Source organism: Pteronotus mesoamericanus, unplaced genomic scaffold, assembly GCF_021234165.1.
Source record: "Pteronotus mesoamericanus isolate MK-2021 breed Mesoamerican mustached bat unplaced genomic scaffold, CSHL_Meso_final scaffold_54, whole genome shotgun sequence".
NCBI lineage: Eukaryota > Metazoa > Chordata > Mammalia > Chiroptera > Mormoopidae > Pteronotus > Pteronotus mesoamericanus.
In genome coordinates, this window is record NW_026555321.1 from 67,287,330 (window position 1) to 67,306,415 (window position 19,086).

At 40.6% G+C, this 19,086-nt stretch overlaps 1 protein-coding gene across 1 annotated transcript in view; it reads right to left on the reverse strand.

Annotated features, from left to right (window-relative positions):
• Nucleotides 1-8,115: 8,115 nt before the first annotated feature.
• Nucleotides 8,116-19,086, reverse strand: part of STMN2 (stathmin 2) — a 40,326-nt gene continuing 29,355 nt past the window's right edge. The window contains exons 4-5 of the mRNA XM_054595751.1: nucleotides 11,026-11,217; nucleotides 8,116-9,393 (exon numbers count right to left, since the gene is read on the reverse strand). Of these exons, the coding sequence (XP_054451726.1) occupies nucleotides 9,334-9,393; nucleotides 11,026-11,217 (252 nt within the window). The 3' untranslated portion in view covers nucleotides 8,116-9,333. The remainder of the gene's footprint in view (nucleotides 9,394-11,025; nucleotides 11,218-19,086) is intronic.

The following is a 19,086-nucleotide window of genomic DNA, read 5'->3' on the forward strand; positions in this document are numbered from 1 at the left end:
AGAAGCAGTCTGTTTAATATCGTTAACAAAAGTTTTATGGTGATATGCCATGCTCTCATAGTTAGATTTAAGTCCCTTCAGGGTAAGGACAATATTTTATACATTGCTGTCCCCACAGTGACTCCTGCAGTGCTGTTTAATGAATGCCCATTGATTGAATAACCAGGTAGCCAAGCCTGGGTTATTTACTTCCAACTTTTATGGCTCTTTATTTCCTGGAACAGTATCTGGGCTTTCCCGTTAATGGTTCCTAGTGAAGACGTTGCTGAGGCCTCTGGGACCCACCTTCTTTATACGAGCCCTGCTGTGCTCTGCCAGGATTAACAGCTCTAGGTGTCTCAAATGACACTCTCTTGAAAGCACCTGGCCATTGACTTCTGCCAGGAAATGGCAGTGCTCCAGGGCCCATTCACTTGGCTGGCAACAAGTCGAGAATTCTGGGCAGCCTGTCAAACTTTGGAGGCCGCTTTCAGTTCTGTCCCAACTGGCAGAGCCCTTCTCTGTGTTCCCTTATCTGCCAAGCAAAAATGATAATTGCTTCTCATCTATCTCAATGAATTATGATGAGGTGAAACAGGACTATTTGATATGAAGGCAGCAGAGGTTGAAAGTGCTTGAGCAGCATCAGTGCCAACTAGAAGGCAGAAAACTCCTTCTCACCCAATATTAGTACCTGCTGTGACCTGTGGCCGAGTGATGAAAATGATAAATGATTAGAAATTGGAGATTTGTTCAGTTAGATAAGAGTAATTATAGAATTTTGAGTATGAAACACTTTTTTTCTTCCACTTTAATACATTTTAATCCAATTACAGTATTTATCATCACTGAGGATCATGTATTTAATTAGTAACATGGAAGGAATGAATAGCATTTTATGTCGAAGTCTTTTATTTCTTAACAGAGGTAGCAGAGTGCCTCCTTTGCAAAATGATGGCCAGGGTCAAAAGAGTTGTAGTCACATGTGATCAGACACTGCCCCCTGGTGGTCTGGAAGATGACTGTAAGGATTTTGGCTTAGCAATTGGATGAAAGTACAAGAGAATGAAGAAACAGGACTGGGAGGGAATATTGGGAGTTTTGTATAGTGGACATATTAAATTGAGGTGCCTGTTATACAAATACACAAATGCAGATGTTGAGTAGTCAGTTGGCTGTATGAGACTGAAGTTCAAGTGGCAAGCCTAGAAATAAAATTCTGGGAGCTGTCAGCATATGAATGATGTTTATGTTTGGGGCAGTGAAAGCCATGTGAAAAAAGGTATCATGGAAGAGAGAGTCATTAGTTATGTCAAATAACAAGTCAAATAAGATGAGGCCTGAGAATTAACCTTTGGCCCTAGATACATGGAGATCATTGGTAATCTGACAAGACTTTTGTAGGTATACAACACTAGCAGGTCAAAGGCTTATTGGAGAAGGCTCATGAGGGATGAGGAGGAGAGAAATGACAGTGAGTAGAAACAATGCTTTAGGAGTTTTGCTGTACAGTGGAGTGGAGGAATAGGTCAGTAGCTGGTAGGAAAATGCAAAAACATTTTCTAAGATTGAAGAAATAACAACATATTTTTATGCTGATGTTGTAGAAAGAAATGATGAAATAGGAGGGAGAGTAGAGAATTCCTGGAGCAATTTATCCGGGTTGATGAGAGAAGATGGGTCTAGTGTGGAAATAGAAGGACTGGTTTTCGATTGCTCATCTGTGGTTGTGGACAGGAAAGCAGAACAGTATGTGATGGGCAGGGAGTTGCGTTGCTGGGAGTCTATATAAATCATATCCTAATTACTTCATTCACTCAGTCATCAGCTGAGTGTGAATATAGGGGAGGATATGTTAGAAGTTTGAGGAGGTTTAACAGAGCATAAGAAGAAAACTAGAGAAATAAAGCGTGGATGCTGGGGAATATGAAGGGCTTGCTTGAAGTTCACATTCATGAATTTAAAGGAAGACTGGTCAGAATAGCTGTGTGGTTTCTACAGCTATGTTTATCTGTATGGGAACAGGCATGGACTAGATGAAGAGTTTAGCATGGGTTATGGGTTTGGCGAACTGAGAACAACCCACTAAGGTAGGGAGCTGTAGGGATATAGAAGAGAGAGAGATGGCAGTGATTGCCCATGGAAAATGAGCTGGTGAAGAGTGAAGTGATGACTGTAGGGGGAAGGGACATCCATGGATTGGAGTCCAGTGCGGTTGAAGGATAGGAGTCCAGGTACCAAAGGTATTTGGCTGGAAAGGCAGGAGGTGGAGGTCAGAGAGTGGGATGTATGGCATGGAGATGGTGGAGGGATTAAGATTATTGATAATGAGTCTAGGGATTAACTATGAAATTGAATGACTTAGAGGAAGCAGAGGAGGGACTCAGAGGAGGGAATGTGGAAGCATCATTTGTGTAGATATTAAAATGGCCGGTCATTAGGAGAGGAACAGAACTGAAAGAGTCACAATGATCAGGAACTAGAAATCCTAGGGAAGTGAGAGGATGTGCGCTTGGGGCTGGTAGTGAACACCAACAGTGAAGAGAAGAGGTTGAATAGTCTGGTGACATAAGATTCAAGAGTAGGGGTTTCAGAGAGGTGGTAGAGTGATCTGGAAGTGGCCAAAAAGAGCAATGCAGAGACTTAGTCCACCTTCTTGAGAAGCATGCAGGGGAAGCAGTGTCCTCAGGGGCCTCCACTGGGAAAGGCGTTGATTGCTGGGGGAATTTAAGGTTTAAAGGGGACAGTGCACATATATTGTTCAGGACAGAAAGGCCAGGGATTTCTTTGTCACAAAACTTTAGAAAATGTGCTGGTGCCATACTGTTCCATTTCTGAAGATAGTTTCATTCAGCCAGACTCCAGTTGCAGAGGAACAGATAGGGACTTTGTGACTTAAGATCAGCAGTGGTTTGATGGTGTGTAGCTGAAAGTCTGGTGTTAATTTCTCATTACTGAGTTGCCTCCAATTGACTTTATTCTGTTTTTATTTACTGTTAGATGTTAGCAAGTTTTCTAATTTTCACCGAAGTTTAATTTTCTGATAATCCTATATGGTCCTTTGTAGGACATTAAGCTTAATTTCAAGCTCAAATAAGTTAAAACCAAGTAGATGCTATCAGACTACAGAGGAAGGAAATACAATGGATACTAATAGTTACTAAGTGCTTACATATGCCAAGCACTGCATTATGTAATTTTCTCATTTTAATTCATTCATTTATTCTGTTCATTCATTTGTGTGTGCATGTGTGTGTTAAACTTGCTAAACACTAGGGATTCAATAATAAGAACTCTGCCTTAGAGGAGCTAATAGAAAATGAGAGAAACTGTTAAGCAAACAAAAATCATAACAATGTAAAATATCTTAATAATTAATAATTATTGAATATTTACTATGCACCAAGTGCTGAGTGAAAGTTTTTTATATTAGCTAATTTAACCTTGGCAATGTTTTCAGATGTTACACTAATCATCTCAAAAATAATGTGTTACACACCATTTCAAGCTTTGGTGGCTCATGACAACAAATAGGTTTTTGCATGTTTTCTTTTCTGTTTCAGGCTGTTAGTCAGCTGGGCTTGGCTCCAGACATTTGAGTGAGTTCAGGTCAGCTCATGCGTCTCCACATTTCCATATCCCAGCAGCTCCTGTATGACATGTCCTCGTGACAAATTGCAGGAGTGAAAGCTGGCAAGCCTCTGCACATTTAAAGGCTTTACTCATGTCAAATACATTGTTATTCCAGTGGTCAAAGTGTGACACACGGCCAAACCCAGCATTAACTCTTTCATTTACTGGAAGATACTACAGAGTCATGTGGCAAAGTATAAGGGTACCAAGGAGAGACTGAGGAGTTGAGTACAATCAGTCCATCAACAACTGCCAGCTTACAGGTGAGGAAATTTGAAGAAGATAAGCAATGTGCCCAGGGTCAAAGAACTAGAACCTTAACCCCCAAGCCCCAGCCCTTGACCACTACACTATTTTACACAGGGTGCTTTGGAAGAATGTCAGAGAGTTGGGTGGCTCACCAGCTTAGTGTGATGGGAAGAGATCAAGGAAGATTCCTAGGGTATGTAGAACCTGGGGTTGATCTTAGTAGAATCGGCCAGACTAGGAGTTTCTATTTGGTTTAGCAGCAAAGATGCCATTGGTACTGGCAGTTTCACTGGCATGTGAGACCAGAAGGCAGAGGCTGGTAGGTTAAAGGTATGTAGGAGGTGAAGGAGGAGAAACATCTTCTAGAAGCTTGACAGAGATGGGTGGAAAAAATATGACTGTTGAATTGGAATAGAATAGAGCATAGTATTTCTTTCTCTTCAAAAACCTGAGTACTTACTGCTAACCTGAAAGTTAGTACAGAGGCCTTGTTATTGGATTCAGATGTGGTCTCTAAAATATCCATCACATTCTTGTCCCTTGGTACAGGATGGACCCCACTGGATTGTAGGGGGTGAGGAAGAGAGAAGAATTGGATATGACTCAAGAAGAGAGGGGGGGATAATTCAATGTCCATGTGCACTGTTGCACACTAATGTGCTCTGGCTTACTGTCTGTCATACAGTTTGCAGAACTGAATTGATATGTTTATTGAATTGGTATTTGGGGTTAAAGGTACCATATTTATCACAAGCAGATTTAAAAAGACTTTTGGGGGTACCTATGGATTTAAATGAAATTTTAGTAAACCTTGCTTCTACCTTAAATACAAAGAAATGTGTGTTGAAGCCTCAGCCATGAGGATTGGTGTGTTAGGAAATTATAACTTTCAGAGATAGTTGACACAAGTGTGAATGAGAATCTTTTGTGTGCTACAGTCTTCTTTTTTATCTTTTTGTTCTCTTACCCTTTAAAATAGTGTCAGTGACTCTCATTACCACCAAAGCAAGCCAATGAAGAAATGCTTTTTGCCTATTAGTACCTGAGATAAATAGTTCAGGTGATTAGACAAGGCCTCCCTCCCAAAATCATGCCTTTAATTTGTTTCTTTAGAATTTGGGGCTCAAAGGAATTGGAACTATGTAACCACATGAAAGCCTGAAACATTCTATTTTAGACTGGGAATGAGGTGGCTGGCTGAGAGACCTGTGCCGCGGTAAAAAGAGTTTCAATTCATTAATGTTTATTAATAAAAAACAGCTCCAAAATTGAGGGGCTTATCTGAAAAGAGCATATCTCACTCAGGCTGTGTGTCTCTCGCAGATGGGGCTGTGCTCTACTTCATCTTTATTCTAGGTCACAGGGGAAGACAGCATGGTGAACAGTGAATTTGCTCTTAAACTCCCACTGGAAGTGGTATACTACTTCTGCTCACATTTCACTGATCAAAGTGCAGAGCCAAGTCCACAGTGACTAAAATTGGACATGTGTAACAAGAGCAGGTAACAAATCTTTGTGATTGTATTTTACTGAGATTTTGTGTGTTTCATCACAGCCTGATCTAGCCTCTCCTGATTCCTATGGTAGAGAGGATCATCTCTAGACAGAGTAAAGCATGTGCAGGGAGGCCAGAAATTTCATGTCAGATTAGAGTTTGGTGTTCAAGGAGAGTAATCTTATTGGGAGAAGAGAGGGATGATGGGGCACTCTGAGGCCATGTAGAGGAGTAGGTATTTTATGCTGCTGATAAAAGACAGGAGAGACTTGGTCACAGTGTAGAGGAGGCTGCAGACTGGAGCAAAGGGGGCTTGTTAGTAGGTTGTTGTAAGAGTCGAATAGGACCCAGACTAGGACAGTGGTTATCGGAGCAGAAAAGCAGCAGGGAATGAAGGACAGCTGAGGGCCCAAAATGATGCTACTTGATGATCCATTGGAAGTGGGCATCAAGGATGGTGAAGATTAGATTCCATAATGACTCTGAGGTCATTTGGGGAAGACCTCAGGAGTCTTGGTTTTGCTCTGGGCTCTGTGTTTGCCTTAGCAATTTTTCAGCAAATTGCCTAACTGGAAGTTAAAGATGATTGTCTTGTCTAAGGCTGGGAGGGTGGAAGGGCTATCAGTACATGTTTCACCTTTGTTTTCTCCTCCGAAGTGTTGTTAGGGCTGGTGCCCACCTCCAGAAAGAACATTGTTAACACCCAGTCCTTCCATACCTTTTTGAGTGTGAAAGAGATAGGAGAGGTGGGTAGATCTTCAAACCAATGGGATTATGTGAATTTTCTTCATGAAACATATCAAAGTCACAAACACAATTCAAACATAGCCTTGAGGAAACCAAGACACTCTGTAAAATATCTGTAAATGGAACCAGACTGACAAATTGTGGGTAAGTTATAAAATACCATTATTTCTGAAGAGAACTCTTGGTCCATCTGTTAAAGGGTTATGAGCATCTTCAGATGCTGAAGCCCTACTGAAATAATGTTTCATGAGAGAAGCAAAGTCATTGGTTCCTTGCCCTGACCTGTCTTAGCCTTACTCTGGCCCTTGGGTTCTTTCTTTCTATCATTCTGCAAGGTGTACTTGTTCATTTTTTTCTTCTTGGATTCCTTTGCATTCCACTCCCACTTTTTTGAAAAAGATGGAATGAGTTTTGTTTCATGCCTGACGGCCAATGGAACATGCTCCTATTGCAGTAGAGACCCTTGGTGTGCTGTTACCAAGAATCCACACACCAGCATCAATTTCATTGTTTGCACTGGGCCTTCATGAGACTTCAGACAAGAAATTCACATTCTCAGGCCTCCACACTGACCGCAGGAATCAGAAACTTCAGGGTGGGGCTCCGCAATCTGTTTTTAATGAGCCCTCTAGATGGCTCCTAAACCTGCTGACATTTGAGGACCACTGGTCTATGGAAACTTCCTAGACATAACCCATCCACGCCAGGGTGATGAGATTTGAGGATGGTCTGCTGACAAGCAGCTAACAAGGGCAGAAATGGTGAGAAGTGGGCATTGTGACCTGAGTCAAAATCTGGGCCTTAGTGTCTTCACCTTTGAGATTCAGCAGTTGGACTGGTCAGCAGTTCCAATTTAGGTACCCAAAAAGTAGTTTGACAAATACTACCCACAACGTAGAAGAAACTGTTGTAACTATTTAGAATATTTCAGAACGCTTCATGGAAATTATGTTTCTCCTCAATATGCTGTAAGGACTGGTTAAAATATCCTGTTTGCTAGCTGCAGGCCAAAATAAGCAACTAGAGTGTGAGCTTCTCAAGTCATTTACTTTCTTATGTCCAGGGTTTACTCACAGGGTGTAGCCCAAGGGAAGCCCTTAGAGTAAGGTTTTCCAGACTAAGTTATATAAAAACCAGTGTGGAATATAGCTTATTTTATGCCAATCAGAAGCTCTGATTGGCTTTCCAAAAAACCCCCAAAAAAGATTACGGAGCTCATATTTTTAAGCATGTGTGTGTCTACTGTTGCAATGTCAGATTCCCACAAACAAAAGATATTCAAGATGGCCCAGGTGACCTCAACCCTCAACTTGGCTTGTTAGAGCCGCTATGGACAATAGCCCAATTTACTTATTCACGAATCCATGTGGTTTCAATTATTTATGATTTCCTGTTAAAACTGGATGTGGTTCCTTTGGTCCTGTAGGACCATCTGGGTCATGGGCAGGACCCTGCTGTGCCCATGTGTACACTGCTGATTAGCAGTACAAAGTTCAGCAGGGTGGCTGGGAGTTCACACTTTACCAGGCTGAGGAAGGTGGCCTGAGGCCACAGGAGAGACTGCGAAGTGGTGCCAGGAGCCTTCCAAGTGCTTTGAAAGGGGCTCCCTTCCTCAGAATGATCAGTCTGAACCTGTGGTATCTCCATCAGTCCTGAAGGTTTTAAGGGAACAGATTGAAGACACCTCCCACTGTGTTGGCCTGACAGAGGGACAGGGAACAGAAAGAGGCCTCCTGCAGCTGCAGAGGGAAGTGACCCAGCAGGACACTTGCTTCCTTCAAGCTCGACTTATTGTCTCTTTGCTCATTTGGTTGTTTGTTTTAGATAATTTTTATGTGTTTATTTGAGCCAAACCGATGACATATGCTGGGGAGCAGATCTCAAATGCTCCAGTGTCTCTTTGCTTATGAGACCGTCTAATCTACTGGCCATTTTGAAATCTGAACTCCCGGGTCAGACCCATGAAGGGGCAAGAGAACAGACCAAACCTTTGTTAGTTCACAGAACTCCAATTCTTTATTAATCACAGCTTGCTCACAATGACATACAGGAAAATAGCACTAATGAAGAGTAAATATGCAGGCAGCAACCTTCAGGAGTTGGGAGTTGGGGGAGAAGTGACTTTAAAACTGCAATAGATACTTATGGTGGGTATCTGGTGATTCTCTTAATTGGCACTGAGCCCTGCCTATCCCCCTTCACTGTGTCAGCCCTCACAGATGGATTGATTTTTTTTAATCAGCAGGATTGCCTCACACTGGGGAAAAAAGACCAGCTTGAGTGAAAATCCGCAGTTTTTCTGATTGTATGTATCTGTGTGTTTTTCAATGCAACAACCAACTCACAGTTTCCAAGTGAAAACTATTCAGTAGCATCATGTACTTGTACTATAGGTAAGAGCTTAAAATGAACATCATCAATCATGGCGTCCACAAATGAGCCACCTGACACATTAATTAATTCATTCCATCCAAAGAACTTAAACTAGAGAATTAAGCGATTTCATGGCTGCTGGAAATGTTTAAAACATAGCACTTTAAAGATTCAGTATTTTGCTTCTACCCAGGTTGACTTCAGGTCTGTCCTCTTATCAATCCCTTTCTAAAACCAAAGCACATTGGTAGCACACAATCCAGTAGAAGCGAATATCAATGCTATGATTGGTAGTTGTTCTTAGCATGTTTTTTTCATTTCTAGGCAGTAAGTAGATTATGGTGTGGAGTCACAACACCTATGATGTAGGGATGGTGTTAGTCAAGTTCAGAGATGACAGAGCTGTCTAGGTCATTAGGCAATGGTGGATTTCTAGCACCATAGACTGTCTACTGACCTCATTTTTCTGTTGGAATGAAAAGGGCAGGGGAGGTAGTCAGACATGGGGAGCTTCGAAAAGAACAGACCTAGCAAATCCTTTTGAGTGGAAAGACACAACATCAAAAGCCTGTTACAGGACATGTAAGATTATGAAATAACTTGCATAATGCAATACTTGTATTTTTTAACAAAAATGTAAGTATTTACAAAATAAGATCCTAGGTATTTTTTAAACATCAAGCAAAACATTCTGCAAAGAGACCGTATTGATTTCTTTTATTTTTTCATTCTGGTTTTTTTTATAGTGAGTTCTTTTTAAACCATGTCATACATTTTCCATACTGATATCGTGTGATCCATTATGATATAGGCAGGGGGATTTCCTAGCAGTGGGGCATGCCATACCCTCCATCGCCTCAGCCAGACAGTTCCACCTGCAGTTCCTTGTTCCTGCGCACCTCCGCAGCATGCCTCTCCTAAAAAACAACAAGGGGCAGCAATGTCAGAGTTCGATGTCTGCTCCATAGGGAACCAGGAGGGCCTACCCACTCCTTCTCATGCTATGTGCTTGACTGGAAGTAACTCAGTTTGACATCTACCTTTAGGAAATTTTCCCATTTTCCTAAGGAAAGGAAAACATGGGACCCGGTATGTGTCACATTGCAGAAGATCTTACAAGACTTACAGTATCTTTAAAAAAAACAAGCACTGCATTTGATTAAAATTATGACCAAAAGAGAATTTTAAATATTATGGCCACTACATAAGTTCAGAGCATAGCAATAAAATGTCCTATTGTTTTCCCTCTCATTTTTAATGGTGTTTGCCCTTTTCCCTAATATTTTAAGGTCTTTATAATTGCTGATGGACACTTTGGGAGCATTAGATACAAAAATGTCCTGGTCTATATCAAAAGATAGTAATTGGAAGTACATTTAAATATTTAACATTAAAGTTTTATGTTTAATGAATATATGTATTAGTGTTAAAATGATTAAAAAATTCCTTAAGAGTACAGGTGCCCATGAAAATCTCTATGAAACTAAATGTATTTGTCCAGTAAGTAAAAAATGTATATATTTTAAGGTTTTATGTATGATTTCCTTTGGTTCTGGCCTGATATTTGTCATCAGAGAATGGGGGTGAAAACAAAGAATCACTGGAATGTCAGGATAAGGCTGCCTGATTCTTAGATGAGATGGGCCAACTCTAATAGCTGACATGAAGGTTCCTAAGAAACACTCAGAAAACAGGGCGCTGATCTTGTTTAAACTCTCAGTGTTCTGATGACAGAGACCGTCTCACATCTCCCTTCATCTCCGGTGCCTAACACGTAATAGCACCCAGTCAGGTGGGGAGGGTACTGCTCAGAAAAGGATAGAGGCAGCCTTTCTTAAATATTCTCTTTCTCAATGTTTAATCTGATTTTTTGGGAATGTAAAGAACTAGACTACTCAGAGCTACGCAGTCTATTTTCAAAGGAAGTCATGGTGGGTGGTGGCTAGTTAGCACAGAGGCTACAGAGGGGCAAGAAAAAACATTTTCTAGAAGATCTCCAGCACTGCTCCTCCTGACTGATGAGAATGAGTTTACGTTCAGGGGCAAGCAGGAAGACACCAGGGCCTCCGAACGTGAGGAAATGGACATCCCCTACTAGCTTCTTCTTTAAGTTGGTGTCATGAGATATTGTTACAGCCAAGTTTTCCACTTAAATGTTCCTATGTGGAGAGAATGGGCTTCCCAGCACTCCTAAATATTCTGCCATTTACTGACAAATATATTTTTCCAACTTAATATTTATATATTTATTATTACATATTAATTAAAGGTTAGGCTAAAATTAAACATTATATATTATATATGTATGAAGTATTTAATATTTCCAATAGATTGGCTCTGAAGGTTTGTACAGCAGTCTTTTATATATTTGTAAAGCACAAATCAGCCTCTCTGAATCCGTTGTCCACTGGAAAGTGTGACAAATCCCAGCCTCCATCTTAAGCCCCCTTCTCCGGCCCACCCTGCAGCCTCACTAGGTCTCTACTAGGAGGTCCCATGCACGAGTGTGTCTGAATGAATACACCTGCTCCAGACTCTGCAGTGATTACCTTTTCCTGCAGACGTTCAATAATAGCAGCTAAATTAGCCTCACGGTTCTCCTTAATCTGTTCCATTTTCAGGATCAGCTTTTCCTCCGCCATTTTGCTGAAGTTGTTGTTTTCCTCCAGCGCCTTCTGCAGGACTTCTCGCTCGTGCTCCCGCTTCTCTGCCAGCTGTTTCAGCACCTGAGCCTCCTGAGACTGCGCAAGAGAAACACGGCTGTCACGGCCACGCTACGCAAGCCTGGGGAACAGGGTCCCGGACTCCAGGGTGTGCGGACTCCCCGGACTCTGGGCAGACAGTCTGTCTGACCTCGAGCCCTGCTGTCCGTCGAGTTCTTATCCCTCTGGCTTAGGGTTTCCACAGGGTGGTTAGTGGGGAAATGGGGTTAGCTGGATTTTCAGATGTGAATTTTTGAACAGGCTGTCTTAGAAGAAGAAACATTTAACCTTCACTGAGGAGTTTTTGTTTCTGTTTTTTATAAGTTGCTGCTAAGCATTTGAACAACAGGGGATGCTGTAGTTAACCACTGGATAGCAGCATCCATTGAAGCCTGAGCACAATAGGCAGGATTGAGGCAAGCTCCTGTCTGGTTTCTGGCTCAGTGTTTTTCAGTCAGATGTAGGCTGGGTCCTGCAGGAACTTGAGCTTCCTGCTTTCACCAATCTGATCGCCAAATTCGCTTTCTTGTTTTATTCCATGCCTACTTCTCCCATCCCCACTCCCTTTTTTCATGTTCCAAGTTATATTTAGAGACTTGTCTATAGTGCAAACAATGTCCACATGCCCGCAGACGACAAGAAGTCCTTGTTCGGACCTCTCTGTGACATTCCGAGGTCCCTCTTTGAAACTCCATGGTTGCTCATGATTAGAGTAGAAACTTTTTCTCCTGATTTTGTGGATTGTAATCCTCCTTCAGCAGCACAGGGAGATACAGTTCTGTTACAGTGAATGTTAGCAATCACCTGGGAGCTTGATAAAAATGCAAACACCTGGTATCTACCTCTAGAGATTCTGATTATGTGACTTTATGGTGAGACCCCAGAATTGATATTTTTGATAAGCACCCCTAGTGATTATAATGCAGGCAGTTCTCCGTCTACTTTTTGAAGAAAACACTGAGATGGGCTTCAGTGTCAGGCCTGCGTTCAATTTTTAGCTGTGACCCTGGGTTGGTGACCCTGGACCTGTTAACTTCTTTCCATATTCATTTTCTTCTCCACAATTATATAACTAATTAATCCTGAACTATCCAGGTTTAAGCCAGAATTTTTACCCACTGATTTTTTCTGGGTAATTCCTTGGGATTGCTAGTCCACTGAGGTGGTCTTCACAGGATTAAATGTGAGAGTCTAAACAATGGTAGATCAAACATGTATTCCATGGGCTGTTAAGTACTAATACCATTGCAAGCATTAATAGGAAAACATTTTTGTTTATGGTAATGGTAGTGGGGTCTTACTGGACAAATCTTGATATATAAACAATATGAAGTCTGACAGGGGAAGAAACTTCTCTTCAGATAAAATTCTACAGGAATGGTAAAATCAGAAAGCCTTAAGAGTCCCTGTTGATGTGTTTATTTTGATGTTTATCAGGAACATGTAGAGGGACTCATTGGGAATTAGAAAGAAAATCCTGGGAACTGGCCCCACTTCTGGTTTTAACCCCGTAATGGTTTCACTGACATCTTAGTGGATCTACCACACTCTTGCTCTGTTATAGCTTTCCAGAAAACTGAAAAACAAGGAGTAGATGTTGACACAAAATAAGTTCAAGATCAATGGAGCCTTTCTGGAAGAAATATGAAAAATATTTTCTAGCTAGCGTATCCTTGTGACAGTAGTTGGGACTATTGGTAAAGTGTCCCACACTGATTTTGTGTATTATTTGTTACTAGGGCTACTAAATTGTTTCAGAGAGAAAAAGAAATTGACTGAAGGTGTGTGTGTGTGTGTTTAAAGTTTTTCTTGAGAACAGTCTTCATGCAATTATTGTTTTTTGGCATATGGATAAAGATAGTGCCTGTCTTGTAGGATTGCTTGAAATGATCAAATGAAATAATGTTTGCAATGTAATCAGCACAGTGTCTAATAAGGGGTAAGTTAGTACTGAGCAACTGGTCGCCATTATTACTACAAGCAAAACTCAAAATGCTGTGACTGGGAAATGATGGCAATGGTTGAACATATTGGTACGGCTAAACTCAAATGTAAAACTTTGGCTGCCTCATGCGTATAGGGTATTTGTTCAAATTTCTTTGGTTATTGACATCAGCGGACTTAGGGGTCCTCATGCTGATGACAGTCAACCCTTCCCTACCTTCCTCCTCTGCACCCACACTCATCCACTGAATGGGCTATAGAAAAATTTACAGAGAAGTAAACACCTCAAAGAAATAGGAGGAAACAACTGACTCTTCATCTCAAAAAGCTCAATTCAATCTATGTAGCCTTCAGTCCAGAAAACTTTCTAGAGGGAGAGAAGTCTGGGTTATCACAAAACAAGGTTTCCATGTGTCCAAGAACTAGAGATAAGGTTTGAACCTAGGTTTCTCTTGTAACAGACAGGAAACCATGGGGCAGCTTCAGGAAAGAAAACCAAATAGGTCAAAATAAACCATAAGAAAATGTAACTTTTCAAAATTCTGTATCTATAGCAGTCCTTTTGGATGGTTTTCCTCTGTGCTAAAAGCAGGTGGACATGTGAAACTTCTGATCTGTGTGTTAGCAGGTCCTTCTTTCCCTTCCTCCTCAGAGAATCCAATGTGGCCCTAGACAGGAGCTACCTGGATAGATAGAAGCTACCTGGTTTTTTTATGACCATTTTTTGAGGAAGGGTCAGGAAGAATTACCATGGATAGTTATCAAGAGGCAACTGAATAGGGTAGCTGAATGGATAAGAAAACATGACCCACACATATGCTGCCTACAAGAGACCCACCTCAGAGCAAAAGACCTACACAGATTGAAAGTAAAGGGATGGAAAATAATATTCCAAGCAAATGGACATGAGAAAAAGGCTGGCGTTGCCATACTTGTATCAGACAAAGTCGATTTCAAAGCAAAGGCCATAAAGAGAGACCCAGAGGGGCACTTTATCATACTTAAAGGAAGAATCTATCAAGAAGACATCAACATTGTAAACTTATATGCTCCCAATATAGGAGCCCCCAAGTTTATAAGGAAATTGTTGGATGACTTCAAAAAAGATATAGATAGCAACACACTGATAGTAGGGGATTTCAACACTCCACTGTCAAAAATGGACAGATCTTCCAAACAAAACATTAATAAACATATCGTGGCGCTGAATGAAACACTGAATCAAAGAGACTTAACTGACATATATAGAATCTTACATCCCAAAGAAGAAAAATACACATTCTTTTCAAATGCTCATGGCAGTTTTTCAAAGATAGACCACATGATAGGACACAAAGCAAGCCTCAGTAAATTCAGGAAAATTGAAATAATACCAAACTTTTTCTCAGACCACAAGGCCTTGAAACTCGAAATCAAACTCAAAGAGAAACTTCAAAAACTTGGAAACTCATGGAGACTGAACAGTACACTATTAAACAATGAATGGGTCAATAATGAGATAAGAGAAGAAATAAAAAAATTTCTGGAAACAAATGAAAATGAACAGACAACTGTCCAAAACCTATGGGACACAGCAAAGGCGGTCCTGAGAGGGAAGTTCATAGCAATACAGGCTTACCTTAAAAAGATAGAAACATTTCAAATAAAAGACCTAACACTACAACTTCAAGAACTGGAGAAACAACAACAAATAAATCCCAGAGCAAGTAGAAGGAAGGAAATAGTCAAGATTAGAGCAGAACTGAATGACATAGAGACAAAAAGAACAATTCAGAGGATCAACCAATCCAGAAGCTGGTTCTTTGAAAAGATTCATAAAGTGGACAAACCTTTAAGCAGACTCATCAAGAAAAAAAGGGAGAGGACCCAAATTAATAATATCAGAAATGAAAGAGGAGAAATAACAACTGATACCACAGAAATACAAATGATCATCAGAAACTATTATGAACAATTATATGCCAAGAAATTTGAAAATCTTGATGAAATGGACAAATTTTTAGAAAAGTATAATCTTCCAACACTGAAGGAGGAAGAAACAGAAAGCTTGAACAGACCGATAACAGTTGGGGAAATTGAAGCAGTCATCAAGAAACTCCCAGCACACAAAAGTCCAGGGCCAGACGGTTTCCCAGGAGAATTTTACAAAACATTTAAGGAAGAGCTAACCCCTGTCCTTCTCAGACTATTCCAAAACATCCAAGAGGAGGGAAGACTGCCAGACTCCTTCTATGAGGCCAGCATCACCCTGATCCCAAAACCAGATAAAGACCCTACAAAGAAAGAAAACTACAGGCCAATTTCGCTGATGAACATAGATGCTAAAATCCTCAACAAAATATTGGCAAACCGCATCCAGCAATACATTCAAAAGATTATCCATCACGATCAAGTGGGATTCATCCCAGGGATCCAGGGATGGTTCAATATACGCAAATCAGTAAACGTGATACACCACATAAATCAAAGAAAAGACAAAAACCACATGATCATCTTGATAGATGCAGAAAAAGCATTTGACAAGGTACAGCACCCATTTATGATCAAAACACTCAGCAAAATGGGAATCAATGGGGCATTCCTCAACGTAATAAAGGCCATATATGAAAAACCTACAGCCAATATCATACTCAACGGGCAAAAACTGAAAGCTTTCCCACTAAGATCGGGAACATGACAAGGATGTCCGCTCTCACCGCTTCTTTTCAACATCGTATTGGAAGTCCTAGCCACAGCGGTCAGACAAGAGAAAGAGATAAAAGGCATCCAAATAGGAAAGGAGGAAGTAAAACTATCCTTGTTTGCAGATGACATGATAGTGTACATAGAGAACCCTGTAGACTCTACCAAAAAACTCCTCAACCTAATAAGTGAATTTGGCAAAACAGCAGGATACAAAGTCAACATTCAGAAATCAAAGGCGTTTTTGTACACCAGCAATGCAATAGAAGAAGAAGAAATCAGGAAAAATATACCATTCGATATAGCACGAAAAAAGATAAAGTACCTAGGGATAAATTTAACCAAAGACACAAAAGACCTGTATGCAGAAAACTATACAACATTGAAAAAAGAAATTAAGGAAGACACAAATAAATGGAAGCATATACCGTGCACATGGATTGGAAGAATTAATATCCTTAAAATGTCCATACTACCAAAAGCAATTTATAGATTCAACGCAATCCCTATTAAGATACCAATGACGTATTTCACAGAAATAGAACAGACATTTCAAAAATTTATATGGAACCATAAACGACCTCGAATAGCCGCAGCAATTTTGAGAAAGAAACACAAAGTAGGAGGGATCACAATACCGGACATCAAACTCTACTACAAAGCCACTATACTCAAAACAATCTGGTACTGGCACAAGAACAGACCCATAGACCAGTGGAACAGAATAGAAAGCCCAGAAATAAGCCCAGGTCTCTATGGACATCTAATATTTGACAAAGGGGGCAGAAGCATAAAAATGGAGCAATAACAGCCTCTTCAACAAATGGTGTTGGGAGAGCTGGATGGCTACATGCAAAAAATTGAAATTGGATCATCAGCTTACACCATACACAAAAATAAACTCAAGATGGATAAAAGACTTAAATATAAGTCACAACACCATCAAAGTCCTAGAGGAGAACATTGGCAGGAAACTCTCAGATATCCCACGCAGCAATTTTTTCACTGATATGTCTCCTAAAGCAAGGGACATAAAGGAAAGAATAAACAAGTGGGACCTCATCAAAATAAGAAGCTTCTGCACGGCTAAAGAAAACATCAGCAAAATGAAAAGGGAGCCAACCATTTGGGAAAATATATTTGCTAATGATACATCAGATAGAGGTTTGATCTCCAAGATATACAAAGAACTCACTCGACTTGACTCCAAGAAGACAAACGATCCAATCAAAAAATGGGCAAAGGACCTGGGCAGATGCTTTTCTAAGGAAGAGATACAGAGGGCCCAGAGGCATTTGAAAGGATGCTCTGCATCACTAGCCATTAGAGAAATGCAGATCAAAACCACCATGAGGTACCACCTCACACCGGTCAGAATGGCCATCATAAACAGATCCACAAACAACAGGTGCTGGCGAGGCTGTGGAGAAAAGGGAACTCTAGTCCACTGTTGGTGGGAATGCAGACTGGTGCAGCCACTATGGAAAGCAGTGTGGAATTTCCTCAGAAAGCTGAAAATGGAACTGCCTTTTGATCCAGCGATTCCCCTGCTGGGACTATACCCTGAGAACACCAAAACGCCAATACAAAAGAACCTATGCACCCCAATGTTCATAGCAGCACAATTTACAATAGCCAAGTGTTGGAAGCAACCTAAATGCCCATCAGTAGATGAGTGGATCAAAAAGTAATGGTACATATACACAATGGAATACTACGCAGCAGAAAGAAAAAAGAAGTACTAAACTTTGCGACAGCATGGATGGAACTGGAGAGCATCATGCTAAGCGAAATAAGCCAGGGGGCGAAAGACAAATACCATATGATCTCACCTATAAGCGGAACCTAACCAACAATGCAAAGAAGCAAGGCAAATATGACCAGCAACACTGAAAGGAAAAGAAATCAACAGAGACAAGAGGGAAGGGGGGGGCAGGGAAAGGGAAGGGAAGGGGAAAGTCAAGGAACATATAGCAAGGACTCATGGACAAAACCAAAGGGGAAGAGCTGAGGGAGGGAAGGTGGGAGGGGGCAAGGGAAAGTGGGGGGGGAAAGGCAGAGACAAATGTATTTAAAAAGTAAATAAATTAATTAAAAAATAAAAAAAATAAAAAAAAGAATATAATTTCTCATAAAAAAATAATGATTCTAATTTTTAAATGTGTTTAAATATGTCAATAAAATTTCTTGAAAATTGTTCTAGATATTAAGAACTTCATAAAAAGAAATTCTGTAAGTTGTTTCCTAAAATAAAAAAAAAATTCTTTATTTCCAAAAAAAAAAAAAAGAGGCAACTGAATAATTTTTAATTTTCAGATGCTCAAATTAACTTCGGCACTTTGCATTCTTAATTTTCTTTTGTGAAAGAGCTGATGACAATCAGGAGACAGCAGGAAAAAAGTCCCAAGAAAGGAAGCCCTTGGAATTAAAAGGCTAAAATAGCACTATACACCTTTTCAAACTTCCTGCCTTGGTGGGACACACTTGATCTGTATGAACAGACACCCCGACTGTCAGTGATGGAGAGAGGCCTGCCCCATTTACTGGAGCGCCATTTGGCTCAGTTGAAATGTCCCAATTAATGGTGTTAGTGCTTCTGCAGCCACTGGGGCTAAATGAGATTACCCAGCCTAGGTGTCAAGTGCATTTCGTTAGCACAACCAGTGGGGAGAAACAGAAACAGAAGGCAGGAAGTACGGAGTGTTCTTGCGTGAGGTCACTGTAGCATGACACAGACTGATCACACTCAGTGCTTCTGGGGCACCATCTGACATACTGGAAGGGACATTACAGGCACCATTGTCTCAACTAATGAATTGGTAGAACCTACTAATTATCTATGTTTCTAGTATTTAAAGCTCAAGTCCATGAAAAAATTACAGGATGAGAAGTTAATTACAAAGGTAATTCCTCGCTGAGAAAATATTTATGGCTCCCTATTTTGGTCCTCCTTATATGTGCTCAATTCTTAAACAAGTTCTTAATGGAGTTAACAGTCTTGAGGGACTTTCCTCAGTTCCTAAGTCTCGTAACTCCACTGCTGCAGAAAATCATAGTTCTTCTTTCTTTTGTAGACTAGCATCCACATACTACTGCCTGTAACTTCTTTAACATCCTTCCTGAAGAAATATATTCTCTCATCAATCTTGCTGAATATCCCAGTCATAGCCTTAAGGGAGAAAACTGGCTCTGATCCCAGTATTTATACCAAAGAGCATTTAGTTCAGAAAAGTGCATGAAAACATGATATGAAATGAGTATGAGGATGCAGAATAAAAATGT